A 23,058-nucleotide genomic window follows, 5' to 3' on the forward strand; every position below is an offset into this window, starting at 1 on the left:
ATCAATATTTTCTGTTTTATCTGTAATTGGAAGAAAGCCTCCTCGAGAGAGATGAAAGTCCACTCAGCTTACTGTTTGTTTATGTGTCAAAGAGTTACATATTGGATTAGCAGGAGACCATAAAAGTTTGGATAGCATGGTCACAGTTATCTCAGTAGGAAGAGAAGACTCCAATGGATCCAGTGGTGGCCCTGTTACTTGGTGTCTCCTGTCTGCTTCTCCTCTCAGTCTGGAGACACAGATCAGGGAGGGGGAAGCTCCCTCCTGGCCCAACTCCTCTCCCAATTATTGGAAATGTCCTGCAGATAGATGTTAAGGACATCAGCAAATCCTTAACACATGTAAGTATGCTTTGTGTTTCTTCAGTGGCTTGTGAAGGCAAGTCAGTTGATTGCTGTTTTTAAAGATAGTATATTTCTGGAGGCACACTATTTTAACAGATGAAAATAATCCCTGTAAACCTTGATGTCATGTTCCATATTCGCTCCATGTTTTATGCAGGATTGCTATGAGTATAGAACTTCTCTGCAGAATCAACAATTGGACACTGACAATGAGTCAGTGTCCAATTGATGATATCAGAATCTTTTGGTTGCTGCAGAAATTCTTTGCCTGGGGCTGGGAATGGAGAAGGGTAGAAGAAATGGTTCTCCAGTGGATGTTCATGTCTTGGTTCTGCCTCTGCACTGTGTACTCTGTGTAATGCTGCAGACCCCAACCATAGCTGGACATTAGGATCAAGCATGCTAACTTAAAAATACAACTTTCTAGGGGTCACCATAGGGCTTCAGCATCTTCTGGAAAGAGCTTTGAAGGTGATCCCGAGGAGTCTCTTGGGTATTGATTCTAAGGTGGGCATGGAGGTGCAAAAAAGTGCTTGAGCATCAAATGTTGATTCAGTGACGTTCCAATTTTATTCTCCCATCTTAGCTGTAGAACCCTGGAAATGAATTTGGAATTATCTGATCTCATTTTCTTTGTTAATGAAACAGGGCAAATAAGACTGCTAAATGCATTGATGTGAGAATTAATTTTAATCTGTGTATGAAAAGCCTTGAAATTCTATAGCACATCAGAAGCCATCCATCAATGGCAGCTCTCAATCATTTACAAATGAAATACAGAAATATTTCCATCTCTGTGTGGTAGAATAAAACCTTAAAATGATGAAGATAATATCAGCCAGAATCAGCATGATGCATGGTTTAGGTAGTGATTTGGTTTGCTAATATTTGCATTTTTTCCCCATTTCTAGTTGTCAAAAGTCTATGGCCCTGTGTTCACTCTGTACTTGGGCATGAAGCCCATTGTGGTGTTGCATGGATATGAAGCTGTGAAGGAAGCCTTGGTTGATCATGGGGAGGAATTTGCTGGAAGAGACTGTATCCCAATTTTAAAAAGAAGTAAGAAAAACTTTGGTAAGTGCACGTGCATGTGTGTGTTGTGCAGTGGTCATTGGGATGAGCAGAGTGAAGAAAAGAGACCAGAAGGGCTCCTGAGGCAGAGCTTGGCCATGCCTGTGGTGTCCCCCAGTAGCTCCCCTGCCTTGTTGGGTCTCCCTTCTAATCTCTTTCCTCCACTTGTAGGTATCGTTTTTAGCAATGGAAAGACATGGAAGGAGATAAGACGCTTCTCTCTAATGACCCTGAGGAATTTTGGGATGGGGAAGAGAAGCATTGAGGACCGTGTTCAAGAGGAAGCCCGCTGCCTTGTGGAGGAGTTGAGGAAAACCAATGGTGGGTGCCTGTTTGTGTCACTGACCTTAACAGAGTGCCCTCTTCTCTAGTGACTTTCTTGGAAGCATTTCAGTTGAGTGAGAGCTGTCATGATGGGCCTCGGTTGTGACCCCATGTGGGACAGGGATGGTTTTAAAAAGGGACAGGACATGTTTGTTTATCAGTGTTGTCTGGGTAGTGATGTGCTTTGGCCTGCAGTTGGGGAGTAAAAGTTCTTTTGATCTGTTTCTGTTCTGAATATTTTTATTTTTCTTTCCAATCAGAAATTATGAACTTAGTATGTGAGTGGTTTTTTTTCTCTAAAGAGTTAAGGAGCAGTGTTTTCCCTTAGTGTAAATGAGGGCAACCTATTCCTTATCATGCCAGTAGAAAACCTTGGTGAGTGATGGGGAGGCAGTGACTCCACCTCTCCTCCACGGAATCCCAGCTCTTTGCCATCTGCTTTCCTTATGTTGGACGACACTTGTGTGAGCAGCTTCACCAACATGGCTCAGGATTTCTTCCAGGTCCAGGCTGCAGCTTTGGCCAGTCATGGTGTAATGTATGCTTTTAATTGATTAGCTTTATCTCCATAAAATTCTCATCAATTATTTCTCTCAATTATTTAATTGATTAGCTTTATCTCCATAAAATTCTCATTCTAAATGCAGAATGATTTTTTATATAAATAATCACAAACTACATCTTCTTACCCATATTTAGTGTGTTGATTCACATACTTTGGTTAAATATCTGTTTTCATATAAATCTACAAAGTACACAGACATTTATAAAATGGTTTCTTTAACTAGATTTTGAAGACTCTCAGTGTCTCCTTACATAGTCTCTCCTAATAGAATGTTTACTCTGTTTTCAGCTTCCCCTGTTCATTGGATTTGGTGTTAGAAATTATGGTCCTTATTTTCCTCCTACTGCCAACTCTACTCACCTGTGAAGTGTCTGTCATCCTGAATGTGCTTATCAGCTTGGATACCAAATGACCTTGTTTTCACATTTTCTGTTTCAAATGAAATGGAAGAAAAGATTAAAAATTCAATTTTACCAGTGCACAACACACATGTATACACACTCCAAATTTCCAAGACTCTGCAAGTTACCTTCCACCTCCATGGCTGAAAATAACACATTTCTAAAAGCTTAGAGCCCTGCAATATTTAAAATACTTGCACACAGCATCTAACAGAAAGTTTTCCTATTTTTCAAATGCCCTCCTATTTTTTCAAAGTGGCTTTGATTCTTGTTCCCTTATTTAAGGTCCACAGGTATGAATTTGCGAGCTCATACATATAAATTGGTACCTATTATTTGATTATAGCAATTAATCTTACAGATTCCCCACATAAAGGAAACTTCCTATACTTTTGATTTCATTTCCTGTAAAATAATATACTTAATGTATGAGATGGACAGATTTCAAAATGATTAAAATATACCATTCTTTTCTTTCTTTCTTTTTTAATTTTGATAGACCTTTATTTTATTATTTATGTGCAGTTCTGAGAATAGAACCCAGTGCCTCACACATTCTAGGTAAGCGCTCTACCACTGAGCCACAGTAAAATTCATTTTTTAAACTTTTAAATGAGAAATAATATGTGTCTATTAGTTTTGCATTTTTGATTGCCTTACCTGGGGCTTATATTTTGAATAAAAGTTTTTTATTTTATAGAAGAAATCTAATCCACTTATTGATATTACTCTTTCTTCTCAAAGATCACACACATTTTGCTTTTCTCATTTTTTCCTCTATATGCCTGAACTCACCCACAATCTCACTTTAGTTCCTCTTCACTGGTTCAACACAGAATACTTTCTTCCATTCATTAAACATAAAAATGTTTCCAGTCTCACAGCATAGCCTCCTTCTGTATCTCATTGCTGTGTTTTCCATAGGCTTTACAGACAGATGTGATTATGTTCTGAATACTTGAATTATTATGTTTAAGATGGTCTTTTGCCTTTGAAGATTAGCCCTTGGGTATGGTAGGGCAGTGACTTGAAAGGCTGAGACAGAATGATGGCTAGTTCAAGGCCAGCCTCAGCAAGTTAGGGAGACCCTAAGAAACTTAGCAAGACCCTGTCTAAAATTATAAAAGAAAAAAGGGTTGGGGACCTAGTTCAGTGCTAAAGTGCCCTTGGGTGCAATACTCAGTCCAGAAAACCCCAAGGGCTAAAGAGGTGTAAGGAAAAGCAGTGGATGTGAACTAAGTATTGTAAACTCCATTATTTAACATGTTAGGTTTTCAGGGCCTTCTCAGAGTTGGGTAAAAGTGATTCTTTGTTCTTTTTGGTACTGAAGATTGAACTTGGGGCACTTTACCAGTGAGCCATATCTCCAGCCCCTTTCATGTTTTACTTTGAAACAGGGTCTTGCTAATTCTCAGGGCCTTGTTAAGTCCTTAGAGCCTCACTAAGTTGCTGAGGCTGGCCTCAAACTTGCAATCCTCCTCCCTCATCTTTCAACAGCTCTGGAATCACAGGCATGTGCCATTGCACTTGGCAATTCTTTGTTTTCATGCATGTGAACATTTTGCTGTCAGTTGCTCTATATATAATATATTGTTTAAAATGTGTACATTGTATATACCTGGGTTTCTGCTCTGGATACTGGACTTGTTAAGTAGAAAGTTAAGTCTTTTTTAATATTTATTTTTTAGTTTTATGTGGACACAATATCTTTATTTTATCTTTTTGTGGTGCTGAGCATCGAACCCAGTGCCTCCTAAATGCTAAGCAAACACTCTACCATGGAGCCACAACCCCAGCCCCAGAAAGATAAGTCTTTATCTTCCCAAATAGAAGAATGCTGCAGTATAAAGTGTATAAGTCAAGGCAGTGGATATGAGCTGAGTATATTAAACTCATTTATTTAGGTAGCGAGGCTGTCACGGCCAATTTTAAATATATTTTAAAATCACTTCCAATTCTTTTTTATTGAAATATTTTTATTAATTTTTAATTATTTTGATAGTTGTCCTTTTAAGTTATACATGATCATAGAATGTATTTTGACTCATTTCCAATTCTTTAGGCTCACCCTGTGATCCCACCTTCATCCTGGGCTGTGCTCCTTGCAATGTGATCTGCTCCATTATTTTCAAGAACCGGTTTGACTACCAAGATCCAGATTTTCTCACCTTGGTGAAAAAGTTAAATGAAAATGTCAGGATTCTGAGCTCTGCATGGGCACAAGTGAGGCCAAGATCCATTCTCCCTTAGAAAACACTTTAGTCTTTTTCTTCAGACACATCCAAAATAGTATATGGTGCTTGAGGTGATGTGATTGCTTGGATTGTACTGTCTTGCCTAGAGCCATGGAGCAAATATCTGGGAAAGGTTTTGAATTCTTTATTTGGCATGCAGGAATATGAAGGTGCACATATAGAGCTGGGTTTTAGCCCACTCCAGTGAGTGGATATTTCTTTACATATCAAAGGCCTTGTTTCTGTAAGGCTCTTGGTGACTGCCCAAGGGATGACCATGTCACTCAGTGGACATCCTAGGACTTTTTGAAAGCTCCCATTGTCCACAAGGCCTGCCCACCAATCAACACTTGGAGGACTTTTCATCCAAACATGTGGCAGGAATATCTCAATTCAGAAAAAGTATATTTTCTGCAAGTAAAGAGAATAATAGGGACAATGAAACTTTGAGGAATCACTGAGTGGGGTAGGGGTTTTGGTGTGCAGCTGCTATCCTAGCTAAAAAGGTTAGAGGAGACTGGTCTAGAGGACAGTTGAGCTCCATGTATTTTTGGGCCACCTCATTCCACATCTGAAGCTGGTTGACAGAAATAAAAAGCAGGACCTAGTGTTGTGTTCTAAATCAATGTTCCTTATATCCTTTAATGTCTTTTGTTATCTATGAAATGCGAATCACCTTAATTCATGCTGTCATATTTCATGTTTTGGGGAAAATTGATGTAGTAAAGAAGAGAAGTTGTATAAAATTAAGTTTTAGAATAAAGAAGTTTTTAAATTTCAGGAACGATTATCCCTTGTGATGCTCCAGTAAGAAAATTCTCCCATAAATCATTCTATAAGAATGATTGAATTATATAATTTTCAGTAACAATGACACCTCAAGATAGACCCAATTTTTATTTACAAATAGAGCAATAAGTTCTTATGAACCTGATCTTGACACTTCTGGAATTAATCACAACCAGAATAAAATATGATGAAGTTAAAAAAAAAAGTTCTTATGAGAACCGGCAACATATCACCTATGTGTTAATTAAGTTCTTTTTATAAATATATTATTGTTTTCTCTTATAGGTCTACAATAATTTCCCTGCTCTCATTGATTATCTGCCAGGGAGTCATCACATTTTATTCAAAAATATTGATTATATTATAAATTATATTTTGGAGAAAGTAAAAGAACATGAAGAATCCCTGGATGTTAATGATCCTCGAGACTTCATTGACTGTTTCCTGATAAAAATGGCTCAGGTACAGTGTTGCCATCAGCCTAGTTTTTTGATTCCTTGATCATGTTGTGGTTTTCTGAACCCCTTTAAATTTGTAGAAATGATACATGAGTATGACAATAATGATTCTGAAGCACTTTGGTGACCCAGTGTATCATGAATCTCCATGAAGCATCATGGAAGACATGCAATTATTAAATAATTAGAATATGCTGACTCTATTCTTTAGATAAAAATCTATGTGAGTAGAATGAATGCACACCTAGGTGTTTAAGAGAGTTAATAAATACACAAATTGTTAGTTAGACTGACTCAAAGAAAGAAGAGATGACACCAATTGATAATGAAACAAAAGGAAGGTTGTGGCTGCCAAAGAGACAATTTCCAATCAAGTTAGAACATATAAAATACCATGCCATGACATGAGGATGGAGTTCATCACTGCACAGGTTTTGGGACATGGAAAGGAGCAGCTTACCCCAGGTACACCACCTGCATGTCCTGTGGACTGAAACAGACCTTGACATGTGCAGCGTGGACAGCAGAGCAAATTGCAGATGGGTTGAGTCTTGTAGGTGGTGGTGTGGGCAAGAGTAGGTGCAGAGACGAGAGAAGCCTTGTTGAATGCAGCTTTAAATGAAGTCACATAGAACACAGAGTTAGAGATGGTGTCTGTCAGGGACCCTGCAAGTAGGAATGGGTTGTCACTGCAGCATGAGTTAAAAGGTTATTTATTCCCATTGAATTTCCTTGGCACCCTGTCAACGATCAGTTGTCTGTAAATGTGAGGCTTTGTATGTGGACTCTCATGCTGCTCCACGATGGGTATGTCCACCTATTGCCAGGAGATTCACCATCCTGACATCTTGTCCTCTTCAGTATTTCTGTGTTTCATGTTTTGAAATAGGAATGTGAGTTCTCCAACTGTATTGTTGTTGTTCAGGACTTTTAGTCAATTCTAGGTTCCTTGAATTTCCATATCAATTTCAAGATGAGAGAGTCAGTTTCACCAAAAACCAGTGTGGATTTCTGACATGAATTGTAATAAATTTATGTTTCATCATTGTCATTTAGAAAATTGAGATGAAATTAACATACCATACAGTGAACCTTCTTGAAGTTAACTTTATTGGTATTTATAGCTTTTCTGTGTTCTGTGATCATATCTGTATCCAGTTTCAAAAGCTATTCATTTTTTCTCAAATGTATATGCACCATGGAATGAACACACCCCTCTTCCTCATCCCCTGCACTCTGATTTCTGTCTGCATGGATCTGCCTGTCGTGGATAAATAATGAAAGACCTTGTGGCACATGCAACCTTTTGTTTCTGGCTTTTTTTATTCTATATAATGCATTGGAGACTCATCTAAGTTGTAGCAAGTATCACCATTTTGCTCTTTTGTGTGGCTGAGTGCTTATCTTTTTTACTGGTGTCCATACTATGATTTAAAATTTTTGATAGAATTCACCAGTATATCACACAAATCCACCTTTCTCTTGGGAGGAGTTTGATTACACATTGTCTATGTTGTTGCAGTTGATCACGTTTTGCATACTGACCTTGAATCAGTGTTTGTAATTTGTGTTTCTATTAAATTTTTCTGTTTTTCAGATTTCTTATTTGCTGTTGTACAGTAATTTAAGGTAATCTTTGTTGCCATTTTTATTTGTGTAAAATCAGTAGTTTCCTGCTGTCATGTCTGAATTTAGTGGTTGGTGTCTTCTCTTTATTTGTGCTTAGTCCAGCTAATGATTTGGGACCTTTGCCTACAGTTTCTGAGAAGCAGTATTTGGTTTGAGTGAGTGTTCAGCTGTTTTCCCACTCTGTTTTTCATTTCTTTTTTTTCTCCTCTCACAATCACATTGCCTTTCTAAGAGGTAATGAAGCTCTGTTTTTCGTTTCTTTGGGCTTTGCATTCAGCCTGCTCTTATCTTCCTAGTCCCAGGTTGAGAAGTTACATTGTACTTGAGCTCTTGTCTTCCCTTTCATTGTAAGTTCTGCCCCTCTAAGTTTCCCACTAAGAATTGTTTTTTTGGCTTCCTGTCAGGGTTTTGTTGTATTGTATTTTATTTCCTTTGCATCTCAGTCCTATCTAGTTTTCCTAGTGATTCCCTCCTTAACCCATTAGTTGTAGAAGAGCATATTGTGTAATGGAAGATTTCCCTTCTCTCCTTGAATTCTAGTTGCATTCCATTCTGATAATTGAAGATCCTTTCTATGATTTTGTGTTTTTAAAATTTATCAAGAATTGTGTATGTCCCACCACCTGGACTTTCCTGGAGAATAGAAGGGTTTATGTTCTCTTGAGAAGAATGCATATTCTTCTAGTTTATCTGCATTTGTCAATGTTTACCTCATACATATTGAGCTCTATTGATGGATGGATATGCATGTGCACAATAGCATTACATATTTTTGATAATGTCTTAACTTATCAACATTTTTCTATTGAAACTTTTAAATTTCCTCTCTTTTTCTTTGTTTTTAATTTTTTTCTTATTATTTATCATGTGGTTTTCTCTTAACATGGTCAATGTTAATAGTCCAGGTTGAGTTAATTCTAAGCTTCAAATTGCATAGAGATAGTCTACTCCCAATGCAAACTCATCTCTTTTTTCTTGTTATTAATCACAATCTATATCTTTAAATAGGTTCCCAGTTTTTAAAAAAACAGTTGTTTTTTGCATATTTCTTTATTATAGAAACTCAAAGAACTACATAGAAATAAAAGAGTATCAGAGCATATTTTCTATTAAACCATGTAGTTATTATTAATAATGATAATTATTTCTTAATATGGCCTTGGTTTATTATCTAGTGTTCTTTTGCTTTTTATTTTCTTCCATATTTTATTGTTGCATAATGTTGTATTTAACGGTGGGATTCATTTTTTCATATATGCACAGGCACACAGTATAACATTATGATTTGGCCAATAACATTCCCCAGTATTTCCCCTATTCCTCCCCTCTTCCCTCCCCATGATCACTTTCCTCTACCATACTGATATCCCTTCCATTTTCATGAGATCCCACCACAACATTTTTTCCTTTTTCCCATGTATTTTTCACATATGACTGAAAACACATGACACTCGATTCTCTGATGCTGTATATAAGAATAGCAATTTCTGCATGTTTTTATGCTCTATTTGCATGGTATTTCCATCTTTTCACATTCAGCCTGTGAATGTCTTTGCCTATAATTGGAGTCTCTTGCAAATCATATATAATTTGATTTTTTTAAAAAATCCATTCTGGCAGCCTATGTGTTTTAATTAGGGGAGTTGAGACCATTTACATTGAATATTATTGTATAGAGTTGATTATTCATTGCTGGAATTTTGCTTTATTTATAATGTTTAATTTTGTCCTTTTCCACATTTGCTTAGTGTATCTTCAAATGAAATTTATTCTTTTGTGAGACTTGGATTTTTTAAAATTTTTTTGTATAGTATTTCTTTCTGTATTTTTACTAGTAACAGCTTAGTAGTCATGAATTTTTTTAGTTTCTGCTTATCTCAGAAGGTTGTTGTTCTGCTAAAATTCTGCTCGATAGTTTCGCTAAATGTAGCAATATTGGTTGACAGTTATTTTCTTTCAGGCACTTGGAATACATCATTCCAAGTCCTTCTGTATTTTAGAGTGTGACCTCAGAAATTAAAAGTAACTCTGATTGCCTTTCTTCTAAATGTGACATGAATTTTTTTCTTTAGTGTTTTTAACATTCTATCCTTGGTCTATATGATAGGTATTTTCATTATAATGTTTTGTGGGGAGTTTCTTTTTTCAATCTTGTATATTTTGGTTTCCAAATGTATCCTGTGTCTTGATGACCATCTTGCTCTCTGCAATTTGAAAAATTTCTGTTATTATTTACCTGAAAAGGCTATCAATTCCATTAGCCCACAGTTCTCACTCCTCTTCAATTCTAATGATTCTTAAATTTGGTTTCTTAGTGTTGTTCCAGAGTTTTTGTATATTCTGGTCATGGCTACTTCTTTTCTTTTCCTTAACAATGTTTGAATTTTCAAGACTGACCATTTTTTTCAGCATCTGTCTTCAGCAGCAATTACTCTACAGAGAGACACCAGGCACCAATTTTAGTACTGCCTGCTTTTGCTTTGATTATTGCTATGTTTGTTTCCCTCTTTACTGTGAGATGATGGTAATCTATAGGGAAGTAGAAATTCATGGGATAGAAATTTTGCTGGTAAACTAAACCTGATGATGAAAAGGCACCTTCCTGTATTCATAAATTACCAGAGTTCATCTCTAGTTTATTACAATAAATAGAAGCGAAAAACCAGTAATAGCCCTAAGTAGGAACGGCTAATGGTGGGCCTTTAGGTCCCATTCATAGAAATTTATTTCTAGAGCAAAAGCAGTGAATTAACATAAAGTTTGTTTATATCCCAACTGTGAGGGGTTCTGAATCTCAAGAAGTCCAGGACACTTTGGCAAGAGAAGATTGTGCCTTAAAAAGGCCTACACATATGAGTGGTAAAGAAATCCACTTGAACAGATGCATAAAACAACACAAAAATACAGGATATATGAAAATACAAGGTAACACATAGCTCAAAAAGTTCATAATTCACTAGCTACTGACTCCAAAGATACTAAAGAGGATGAAATATTTAATAAATAAATAAAATGAATGACTATAATTTGATTAGTCAATACCAAGAAAATGTATAAAAACAGCTGTGTGAATTAAGGAAGTCAGTAGAGAATGTGAATGAAAAATTTATGTAATTTATTGTTGAGGATTGGAATTTACCATTGCAATTGGTTGACTCATTAATCAAGAGCATTTTTCTGTTACAGCAATTGCTGAATAGCATGATGAAGGCTACAGAAATTCATTTACTTGATAGTTGTTCCAAATAATTTTTGCAAAATCTATATTTCTGGAGACAATTAATCACATTTCTATTATGTCAGAAGCAGTAAAAGAAGGCTGATGGTGATTTCCCTAAGTCCTGTGATCCAATAAGTAAACAAGAGGAAATCATTGTTTAAATTCTTCATGTATTGCCAGTGGGGATGTCACTGGAGCCCATAATGTTTGAAGCAGTGGCCAGGCTCTGTGTGGACCATCAACAATCAAAAGATGCAACATTGATTATAATAATTGAAAGAACCTGTTCCTAGTTTTGGTGAGGAACAAGAGGCTGCACAGAAACACACTACACTATGCCCACAACTGTTTGTCCCAGAATTGGGGAAGAGGGAGTGTCAGCTTCTATTTGAAATGCAAATTTACTGTAATTTTCCAGACACTTTCCTTATCAACTATTGTTGGATGGTGAAGATCTTTGCCTAGACTCCACAGCTTCCTAGAAGTTTCTTTAAATGGGTTACGTGAGGTTGACAGTTGCTTTCTTGGAAATGCCAGTTCCGGGATGTTCTGATCTATGATGTTTGTGACATCACTAAGTAATGCTTCCAGAACAATGTTAATATTTTATTGAGTAGCATGGAATGTGTACCCATTTATTTAGTTTTAAAAGAATTTTCTAGGGCCTGGAGCTATAGCTCAGCAGTAGAGCATCTGCCTTGCACATGTGAGGCACTGGGTTCGATCCTCAGCACATATAAACATAAATAAAGATATAGAAAAAAATGAATATAAGCATTAAAAAATAATTTTCTATATGGTTTATATAAACAAGGCTAATTGTGATTTCATATGTGCCTCTAAAATGTAACTCTCCAAATTCATCTTAGGTGATAGAAACATTAACATTGGTCTTAGAGCACACCGGTTAACATTGGTCTATGACTGATAACTTGAGACTTAATTGATGAACTTTGACTTGACAGGCTCAATATGAAGTAGGTATTTCCAAGACATATACTGAGTTTGGTTACCCAGTATGTGTGTTGAAAGAGATTAGTTTGTTTTGATGGTGTTAATTACATATGTGAAGCATAACACAGCCACATAGAGATTATGAATGTACCATGCTGGCCCTGGATCTAACTGTCAAATAATGCATTTTTTATAATAATGATACCCTTTACTCAGTATTTAAACAGCTATGATGTTTTCAATTCATTTTCATAGTCTTTTTAGTCCAAAACTTTATCCTTGGAATCTCATTACCCCTTCGCTGTCATATATCCCATTTGGACAATTAATATCTCAACTTCTTGTCTTTATGGTTTAGTGTCTTTTCAGTTAATGCGTTCTTATTCTTGTCCCCTAGACCATTATATCTGTTCTCTCCCTTGTTCATTACATTAGTGCTGGCCCATCCTATCTTGGTGAACCTCTTCTCTTTCCCTCTGATAACTTCTTGGATTTGCTGCCATGGTGTTCTCATAATTTGTACTTCATGAAAATTTTGGGTTCTATTGTGACTTTTTCAATTTTTGACAGAAAAGAACTGAAAACTCCTGTTAAGATTTATAACATCTACCACGATGTAGTACTCATTCACCTATTTTCTGTAATACAAATAAAAAAGCCTTTCATTTTTGACTCCCTATTTAAGATTGGGGCTTTCACTTTTTTGATTAAGCCTTCATGTCCAGGGTGAGAGCCACCTGATATGCTCCTTCTGTTTTGGGGAAAGAAACATGTTACACAGCTCATGGATGAAAGTGCAAAGAATCTGAGGTAGGAAATAGAGTGTAGGAAATGAAGTTTGGGTCAAGGGATATACAGTCTCTGCCACGACAACCTGTTAATGCTTGTAGTACTGCATGCTTCCGGGTCTGTGTTGGCCAACTTTACAACATTATGAGTTAATATGGTTCACTGTATTTTCATCCATTGGCAAATGACTTGACATGTAACAGTATCAAATCATTCCTAGGAAAAGGACAATCAAGGGTTGGAGTATACATATGACAACTTGGTAACTGCTGCCTCTGATTTGTTTGGTGCTGGCACAGAGACAACAAGCACAACACTGAGATATTCTCTCCTGCTCCTGCTGAAGCACCCACAGGTCACAGGTATGAACACAGATGATGAGCAAGTGAACTGAGAGAGATGTTGGGAAGAGGTGCTTAGTCCTCACTTGTTTGTCTTAGAGAAGCTTCACTGTTTAGTTTTCTCTGCCACCAAGTGTGATCAGGAGGAGGGCTGAGAAAGTGAAGAGAGCATGGCAGTAGGAGAGGCAGTGCAACCCTGGTGCAGTGTGTGCATTTCATTGGAGGTGATTTGTGGTGACAGAGCCAGCATCCAGGGGCATGGGAATGTCTCCTCTTTGTATCCCTAAATACCACTTGGTTCAGCAGATAAAGTCTTGAAGATGCCTCTCCTCATTCTGCTAATTCTAATTCTGGGGTAGGGAAAAGGAAACTCCTTCTTGAAGCCTTGGTGGAAATCCTAGAATGTAATGAAGCTTCCTGAGATGATTCCTCACTTGGAAGTATTCTATTCATGTATATATGTCAGAGAGGTATTTTAATTTTGGCAGACCTGTTCCTAATTTTTTAATTCATCATTTCAGCAGACTGCTTCCATAAAACTTGTGTTTCATGGAGTAAGAACCTTTCTTCAGGGGAGGTCAAAATTTTATATTTTGTCAATACCACTTTAAAATCACCTTTTAAAGTAATTTTGTTCATGCAGTAGCAATAAGCATACTTTTTTTTTTTTGAGTCTTGTGTGAGGATTCCACTAAAAGGATGGCAACACAATTAATTGTTAGACTCATTCTCTTTCAAGCAAGAGAGGATGGGAACAATAAACACTTTATATACTCTTCACCAAGTTTCTTAACCATAGAAGGCAGATTCAAGGGTTGTGATCGAATCTAAAAGGAGGATGGTCTGGTAACCTGAATATTAGAAAAGGAAAACTTATGAAGAAAGAAAAGCAAACTCTGTTCTTAAAATTCCAACAAGATTCTCTTTTTTGGAAATAACAGGAATCAATGAAGGGAGAGTGAGGTTGAAAAGGGAGGCTATTCTGCTCAGGCAAATCCCTTGTCAGCTAATAGCATTAAACCATTCTTTTCACATCTTCACTTATCCCTTGAGATATATTTTATTTGCAGGAAAAAAAACTGCAAGGAAACATAGTGAGCCTGAGAATCCATTTCCTAAGGGTCCTTATGTAGTGGCAAAGAAAGATTGAGGTGTGGGGCTGAGAGAAACTTTGGAGAATCTGAGCTCTTCCTTCAACATCAGAAAAGTCATGTGCTCTCAAGGGAGGGAAGAACTGTGGAGTAAAGACTTTCATAATTTGCCATCTTAGCAGAAAATTCTTCCAATCATTCATCAGAGAGAGTGAAATAAAAGCATCCACCCAAAACACAGGGTTGTAGCATTGCATATCACAAGGGATGAAAAATTCATTACAACATTCAGAGAAATATCCCATGACTTCTGTGAAACACCAGAGCAGCACCAGAATTCTTACAAGTAACTAATATCTTGTTATTTCAGAGAATAAGTGTATTTCAGACCTGCACATTTGCGAAAATATTATACCATTACCCCTATATCTCAGAAAATTAATGGAGAATGTTGCATCTAAATGTCTAAGTCAGGAAGCCATGGGCTCCAGGAATGGGATGAGAGTGTTGGGGAGACTGCTGGGTGCTGGAACTAGGAAGCAGCCTTCAGCATGAAGGTGGATTATGCAGATGACAGGAGAGAACTCAGGAGCAAAAGGGATGTGAGGAATAGTCTGAGGTTTCCTACAGCTGGACAATGATTCCTGAAGTATAAAACATCTACCTGAGCATCTTGAATAATCCTAACTCAAAATTGGAAAATGATGAGCTCACATAGAGCAACTGGGAGAAGACCAAGAAAGCACCAACAATGTAACATAATCATAATTTCATATAACAGAAAGTATGTGTATACTATCAGAAGGTCGTACCTCATGGATGTTGATATAAGCAAAAATTGCAGTCTAATATATCCTCGTGAATAGAGTCTGGTGGGCAATCGTGTGTGTGTGTGTGTGTGTGTGTGTGTGTGTGTGTCCTTTCCCAATTTTGTGCTTAACTCATTGAGTTATGCAAACTCTCATTTCCACATACCTGGAAATCATTAAGTGTAGTGTAATAATGCACACACAAGAAACAGAGAATCATTATTTGAATATGACTTTAAATTTTAGAACAAGGTGGTAGAGTGCTGAGTGTCTGTGGCTAAGATGTGGGAGGATAGAGCTGGGATTGGGCTCATTTGTAGAGCGCTTGCCTGACATGTGTGAGGCACTGGGTTTGATTCTCTGCACCACATATAAATAAATGAGTAAAATAAAAGTCTGTCAATAACTAAAAAAAATATTTAAAAAAAAGACATGGGGATATGATGGGAGCTCCACTGCAAATTGCTCTCATACAAAACCTTGATACATATATATCAATCTATTGTACTTTATATTAAACATATTATTTTCATGTAAATTTAGTATTTGATTCCTATTTTCTTTCTGTCAGAACTGTAAATCCTCGATGTGTTTATATTCTGTTAATTTTTTTGTAAATATTATTTAGTTCTACTTATATTAATTCTGTGGGATGCTAATTTATAAGTATGGTCCTATTTTTTATTTTATTTACTTTCTCTGCTTCTATCTACTTTAAAATGTAGTTTAATGAAGTGTGTGTGTGTGTGTTTGTGTGTGTATACACACACTAGTGGCACTGTTTATATATGTAAGTGTGCCTCTGGGCATATCATTTATATTCATAATGCTGTTGGGACATCTTTGTCCTGCTTCTCATGATACTCAATTGCTATGACAAACGTGCCCTTTCTCTCCTATCCCCTCATTTCTTTTTTGTGTCTTACCAGCTAAAGTCCAGGAAGAGATTCAGAGTGTGATTGGCAGACACCGCAGCCCCTGCATGCAGGACAGAAGCCGCATGCCCTACACAGATGCTGTGTTGTATGAGATCCAGAGATACATTGATCTAATTCCAGTCAACCTGCCCCATGCAGTGACTTGTGATGTTAAATTCAGAAATTACCTCATTCCCAAGGTAAGCTTGTTTCTTGTAGGCTGCGCCTCAGTGTTCTTCCTGGTCCCAAATCCATAGTAGGTTTATAATTCTCTAACACACAGGATGAGAAAATTTGCAAAACATTTGGCTACTTAATGACCTGTGTGCAGTTTCTAGTTTGGGTATAAAGCTTTCTAAGAGGTGGCTGTATCTGGCCCTGTGAGACTTCCAAATTGTTTTTACATTTTAAACATTGTTTTTGCCATTATTAAATGTCTTGCATTCCCATACCAAGGTTAAAAATTTCGTTGTCACAGGGTGTGGTGGCTCATGTAGCTTAGGAGGTTGAGGCAGGAGGAGTGCAGGTTCTAAGCCAGTCTTGGCAATTTAGCAAGGCTCTAAGTAACTTAGATAGACCCTGACTCAAAATATAAAATAAAAAATGGCTGGGGATGTAGCTCAGTAGTTAAGTAGTGCTGCATTCAATTTCTGATTAAAAAACTAGTTTGTTAATTCCCCAAGTGATTTCTTAGGTTTTCCTCATGAGAACAATAAACCTATAGACAAATTAAGTAAGAATTAATATCTTGACATGTTGATTCTTTAAATTCATGATAATGTTCTCAATTTATTTTTGCTTCATTTAATATTCTCAGTCATGTTTTTTTTTCAGTTCAGTGACTCATAAATATTTTGTTATTTTTTCCTGTAAAATAAAGATTTTTGTTCATGCTATGTCATTTAAACACATCTTTGCCTCTTCTTTCTAACTGGTGTGTGGGATTATATTTGATTTTATCATTGTGATGATGTTACATCTTAGTAAACTTAATAACTTTCCTAGTAATTGCCATTGGTTTGTCTGAGATACATTTGAAATGTTAGTGTTTTTTATCCTCTTGTCTGAGTGAATTTTATTTATTTCCTGTTTTTATATCCTTGATTTCTCTTTATTGCATTATTGCCCTTTTTAGGATTTCTCCATCACATTGAACAGAATACATGATTGCAGTCATTCTTGTTTTATTTCTTATCTACAGCAATGGTTAGAGGCTTACTATCTCATTGCAGAGAAGTTTGTTTTACATACAATTTGGTATATGTTCTTTTTCAAATGAGGGAAATTTTCTTCCCTTAATTTCATATAAAGTTTGGTCAAGAATGTGCGTACACAAATTGATTTTCAGCATCTGGGGGATAGATTATATGATATTGGATGGATTTTCTGCAGTAAATATACAAATTGCAAATACATACACAGAGCTGGAATTGATCTATCACATGTTTTCATGTCTTCAGTGCTTATAACAGATTTTTTGTCAATAATTTTTCCTCCAAAAAATTTCGTTGATAATAGATATCAAGATAGTGCTGGCTGCATAAAAATATGTGAGAAATGTTCCTTGAAGTAAGTATGTTTCTTCCTTCTGATGGCTGCTTTGTCATATGCTTGAAATGCCAAATCTTTTTTGGTGAAGAACCGGGTATCACATGGGGAAAAATGGTAAAATTTCAGAGCTTATATTCTTCTAGAAAGTGTTAATTTCTTTCCCATAAATGGAAAGAAGGTTGTAACACTTTCTTCCTTCATCTTTAGTAGGACAGCATGTGAACATAATAAAAATTATGCCATTTCCTTTCCTCTCTGTCTCGCATTGATGGAGTACATCTATCTATCTATCTGTCTGTCTATCTGTCTGTCTATCTATCTATCTATCTATCTATCTATCTATCTATCTATCTATCCATACAAGGGATCAAGTACAGAACCTTGCACACACCAGGCAACATTCTACCACTGGGCCTCATTTCCAGCATCCACATCTGAAGTCTTTAGATGATTTCTATCTGTGAAGGGCTAACATTTTTTCTACCACATGCTTTCTGTGTTCATCCAGAAAACCTACTTGCTGTTTCAGAGTAGATTTTAAAATTTGAGGTCAGGAATGGGGATGTGGCTCAAGCAGTAGCTCACTCGCCTGGCATGCGTGCGGCTTGGGTTCAATCTCAGCACCACATACAAACAAAGATGTTGTGTTGGCTGAAAACTAAAAAAATAAATATTAAAATTCTCTCTCTCTGTCTCTCTTAAAAAATTTGAGGTCAGAAAATATCACTATTATATTTAAAATAATACAAGTAAGAATTGTCTTTTCATTGGAAAAATCTGGTAAGATTCATTAGGTTGCACCTATAAAGGCTGTCCTGGGGAGAAGACTGATGGCTTCAGGGGAAGGAAGGTCATGGGACTTGCTCTTGTATTTAGTGTAAGGATTAGGACCTGAATTTACTCTTTTTCTAGCAGGGGAACAAAGAGGAGATGGTGTTTATTTTTTATTGGGATGAGAGGATAAAATTAATGAAAGTTGATTGCCTCCTTATGTGCAACTAAATGGGAAATAGACTGAAGAGTCAGGCATTGTCAGTCCTCCTTATCCAACAAAGCATCTGCTTTGTGGGCCTGCTTGATGATCCCATTCAGCTCACTGCTTGGCAGGTTATGATATGGCTTGTATCTTTGAAGTTTATAGAACTGTAGCTTCAAGAGAATGGTCCATTTATGCTCTTCTTGGAACAGTCTGATATAGATTTTTTCAATCCTTAGTTGCCATTTTCCAATTAGATAAATTATTTTTTCTTCCACAGGCTGAAATCACTGATGTCAGTGGAGATAACACTCTAAGAGAGTTGACTGACTTCCTTTTGTAATTGTCTACAGCCAATATTGACTTTGCAGGATACCATGATTCTGTTGACATTGTAATATGGAAGCAGTTATAGGCCATCTATAGAGCATTCTATAGAACATGACCAAGTTCAATGTTATGGAAACTGAAATAATAAATTCACAAATATTTTTTTCATGTAAAATATTCTTCTTTTTCTTTCAATTTAAACATTCTTTCCTCACTAGTTATATGAAAACACATGGCAGGCTGCATTTTATGGACTTTGTTGTTCAACCCTCTTATGAGACATACTGTTCCATTAGACTTTCTATAATCATATGAGGTCAGTTTATGGATTTATGTCCTATCTGAAGAGAATTTGCAAAAACCAGTTCTCAAATATTTTACCTTGTCTTTTTGTAAAAGTTGTTTTGTTTACCTCTTAGTTAATTGATCAGTTTTTCTTTTATCTTTTGCTTATGGTGGTATTATTCTGCTTCATTTTTTTATTTGTGAATTTCTATATGTTCAAACAACTTTTTCTAAACATGTATCCACATGCATCATGAGAAAACCTTGTCATATATCAGTACTTTAAATATGCTTAAAGAAAGAATTTTAAAAGCAAATTGATACATGATTTTATTTATTTATTTATTTATTTTTGTGGTGCTGGGATTGAACCCAGGGCCTTGTGCAGGCGAGGCAAATGCTTTTATGGTTTTTTTTTTTTAAATATTAGGGGATTGAATTTTTCCCACTGGTACATTTTTTTTTAAAAAAATTGGAATCTAAATAAAATTTAGAAGTGTGTTTATACTTTAATATCTCTTCATTAAGCTATTTACTTATAGACTGGTGCCTCAAGTCATTTCAAGAATGATAATTTTCTCCTACACAGTAGTCATTGCATTTATACTCAGACATCATTCACACTATAATACTAACATAAGCCTATGTTTAAATTAGCCCATTAATTTTACAAACTCCTTGTAGATTTTTCTTGTACAATTTAGTGTCCAGTTAAAGAACAGACATGTAATGTGATTATCTTTTCTATTTACTCTCCATAATCAGGGTTAGTAGTTCCCATTCCTGTACTTGTTTGTTTCCTTTCATCGTGTTCGCCTTACCAAGGAATCCAGGACAGAAATCAAACATTCCTGAGGCTGGCTTTGTATGGTAATTTTCTAGGGATTAGATTCTCATCATGAATTTGGGAATAAAACAACATAAATGTCAATGAAAGTGTCACTGCATCACATGGTGAGGTGGGAACACATCATGGCACTTATTCAATATAGCTTATGCTAATTTCTCAGGAAAGAAGGTGGTATCCAACAGATCTCTCCATTACAGAGCTTCTGCTCTTATAAGTAAGTGATAGACATCACATCATGGTCCTTCAGGACTATGTAAACATCCTGCTTATGAAATCACTCACCTAACTATGCTAGCTTTGATTGATGCTCCTTGCTTGAACTGATATTCAGACGGAAGGCATTGTAAAATGATATTGCTGATTTTATTCCCTTTTTCTTTATGTGGTTTTGTCATATGGTTTCTCTCTCTGAAAATGTCACTGCTTGTTTTGGGACACAGTTTCCATTTTTCAGACCAGCAGATTGAGCTAAGTAATTTCCATTGTGTCTTTCAGATCCTGAATTCCTGCTTTAATTGATTTGTCTTTGTTATTTCCAGGGCACAGCCATATGGACCTCACTGACATCAGTGCTCCATGACAACACAGAATTCCCCCACCCAGAGATATTCGACCCTGGGCACTTTCTAGATGAGCATGGCAACTTGAAGAAAAGTGACTACTTCATGCCTTTCTCATCAGGTAAGAGAAATATTTGAGATCAGCTACTTCTTACCTGGTACCTCGTCTGGTTTTAGAACATTTGTTCTTTACATGAGCAGAGCACCATTGTGTTACCAATGTACTCTCCCTGCTAAGCTTTCCTTCTATAAGGTGAATCTCTTTTAAATATTCCTCACCCACTAAGTGAAATGCATCTCACTCCATGATGTTGGTTGGTTTCTAAATGTTGTTGTTCAACACCCCTCTTGCTCCGCTGTGGTGATGGTAGTCTCCACAAGCATCAGATCACATAGCAAAGGGCCTCTAGGGAAGCAGCTTAGTGAATAACTGATTGTACTCTGGTGTGATTAGTGCGCTGAGGTAGGGAAAATTTCTGGGCTGGCTGGCTTACCAGGGTAGGCTTCCAGGATGTTGGACTATAATATTCCACTTGAGGTTTTTAAATGGAGTTTGTGTCTTCATAATTAATAATGTTTTTGAGCTGATTGAAAAGAGTCACATAGAATGGAAAAAAGAAAAGGCAGGACATTTTTAAGGAAGCAATGAATCACCACAGAAGAACTTTTGTTCTCAGTCAGGGATGTCAGAAATTGCCTGATAACCACGAACTTATGGAAGAATTGGGGATGAAGGAAGAGATCCTACAATGACCATAGAGCATCCTGCTCTTCCTCCAGTTATGGTTATGTGTCTTGGATATTGAATCTCCCATCTGCAATGTGTTTACTGATTCTTTGCTCATGGACTCTCCTTCCTTGATTCCATGACTCCAGATGTCTGCCTTATATCTTGCACTGTACATCCCATGATGATAAGTCAAGGAACCACTCTTCAAGTCTCACATTTCAACAGGTTAGAAAATTAAGATGGACATGGAAAATTATCATTCCAGATGTTTCATGGTTCCAAAGAGCATGAGTATGATGTTGAGGATATCAAAAGAGGGCAAGATTTTAGTGCTTGAGGGTATCCTAAAGAGTGTAAAGAGGACATGAATTTCCACTTGTGTCCTGAATGGAATGAAGGGAAATTGAGTTTTATACAAGAAGATTAGCATGATATAAAAGATGAACATTCATGGTTCTTTGGAGATTCCAAAATATTCTGTTAGAGGTGAGATTAGAGGGTTGAAGGATGAGGGCAAGGTCATGGATCATCAGAATGGGAATAGAAAATACAAGTAACAGAGTTCTTTTCAGAAAAAATATACTTATAAACTTCAAATTCAAAAGTGTCATTCCAGTGTAGGAATTCTAAATAAAGTGTTTTTCACAAAGCTGATACTTCCAAAAATACTGTTTGAATGAAATATTTGTTAAGATGGACAATAAGTGTCTGTTCTTTTTCCATTTGTCTATCCAAACATACAATCATTCATTCAATGTTTATTTATATTCTCATTTTTACATAAGAAGCACAGTGCTTGTCACTGTCCAAATGACACATAAGCATATTGTGTTTTTTGTTTGTCACAGGAAAACGGATGTGTGTGGGAGAGAGCCTGGCCCGCATGGAGCTGTTTTTATTTCTGACCACCATTTTACAGCACTTTCATCTGAAATCTCAGGTTGACCCAAAGGAACTCGATACCACCCCAGTAGCTAATGGATTTGCCTCTCTTCCTCCCTTATACAAGCTGTGCTTCATTCCTGTGTGAAACAGAGCAGACCATGTGGCTGCTGCTGTGCTCTTGTCTGCAGTCCCTTCCCCCAGGGCATCATCCACATCCTTTGGCCATCTGTGATGCATTCTTGACCTCTCCTCTGCATCTCCCCATTCTAGAGAGTAAGGGAACACATATCTTCCTTTATAGAGTTTTTTTTCTTTCTGTTCATTGTACAGATATACCTGCTTTTTCCGTGTTCTGTAATACTTGTATTGACCACCCCAACTAATCACATGGATCTAATGCTGAGTTATTGATACATTATCACTGTAAAACATCATGGTCATTTAGAATATGATCTGTCAGAACCATCTATCCCATGCATGTTCTTAATAAAATACATAATCGATTTCTGGGGCAGTTCTCAAATTTCTCTTCTTTTCTGCAGTATTGGTAAGAAAATAGAGTCCCAAGATCCAATTTGGTTCTCATAATGGTAGGCACATTGAGGCAGTGGTCACTGAAGAAACCAGGGGAGATTAAAAAATTCATAGAAACAAATGAATATGGAAACAGAATCTATCAGAACCCTTGGGACACATCAAAAGCAGGGAGGGTTATAGTTATAAGTGCCTACACTAGAAAAACAGATTTCCACTAAATATCATAATGATGTATGTCACGGATTAGAAAAACAAGGAGAAACCCAATTCCAAAGTGAGCATAAGAAAAGAAATAATAAGAACCAGGAAGAAATGAAATAGAGATTGAAACTAGAGAATGAAGGATCAATGTAATAAAGGGTTACTTCTCTGAACAGATAGACAAAATTGAGGAATTTTAGCCAAACTAACCAAAAGA

General features: G+C 36.5%; 1 protein-coding gene across 2 annotated transcripts; it reads left to right on the forward strand.

The window, feature by feature from the left end:
- Positions 1-169: 169 nt before the first annotated feature.
- On the forward strand, positions 170-22,599 carry LOC144254813 (cytochrome P450 2C5-like). Of its 2 annotated transcripts, XM_077798375.1 has the most exons (10): positions 170-341; positions 1,256-1,418; positions 1,587-1,736; positions 4,768-4,928; positions 6,014-6,190; positions 12,999-13,140; positions 15,949-16,136; positions 20,468-20,609; positions 21,365-21,443; positions 22,067-22,261. In XM_077798375.1, exons 1-10 carry the CDS (start codon positions 174-176, stop codon positions 22,161-22,163), a joined length of 1,467 nt encoding a protein of 488 aa, XP_077654501.1. In that variant the 5' UTR covers positions 170-173; the 3' UTR covers positions 22,164-22,261. The 2 variants fall into 2 exon arrangements, with proteins under 2 accessions (XP_077654501.1, XP_077654500.1); XM_077798374.1 differs by lacking the exon at positions 21,365-21,443 and having other exon boundaries at positions 22,067-22,599.
- Positions 22,600-23,058: the final 459 nt, after the last annotated feature.

Source organism: Urocitellus parryii, chromosome 5, assembly GCF_045843805.1.
Source record: "Urocitellus parryii isolate mUroPar1 chromosome 5, mUroPar1.hap1, whole genome shotgun sequence".
Classification (NCBI taxonomy): domain Eukaryota; kingdom Metazoa; phylum Chordata; class Mammalia; order Rodentia; family Sciuridae; genus Urocitellus; species Urocitellus parryii.

What these genes read in the sequence shown, in the direction of transcription:
- LOC144254813 (XM_077798374.1), top strand. Translation starts at nt 174, where the DNA reads ATGGATCCAGTGGTGGCCCTGTTACTTGGTGTCTCCTGTCTGCTTCTC. An exon ending in TCAGCAAATCCTTAACACAT is followed by an intron (nt 342 to 1,255) that starts GTAAGTATGCTT and finishes CCCCATTTCTAG; the next exon opens with TTGTCAAAAGTCTATGGCCC. An exon ending in GAAATTACCTCATTCCCAAG is followed by an intron (nt 16,137 to 20,467) that starts GTAAGCTTGTTT and finishes TGTTATTTCCAG; the next exon opens with GGCACAGCCATATGGACCTC.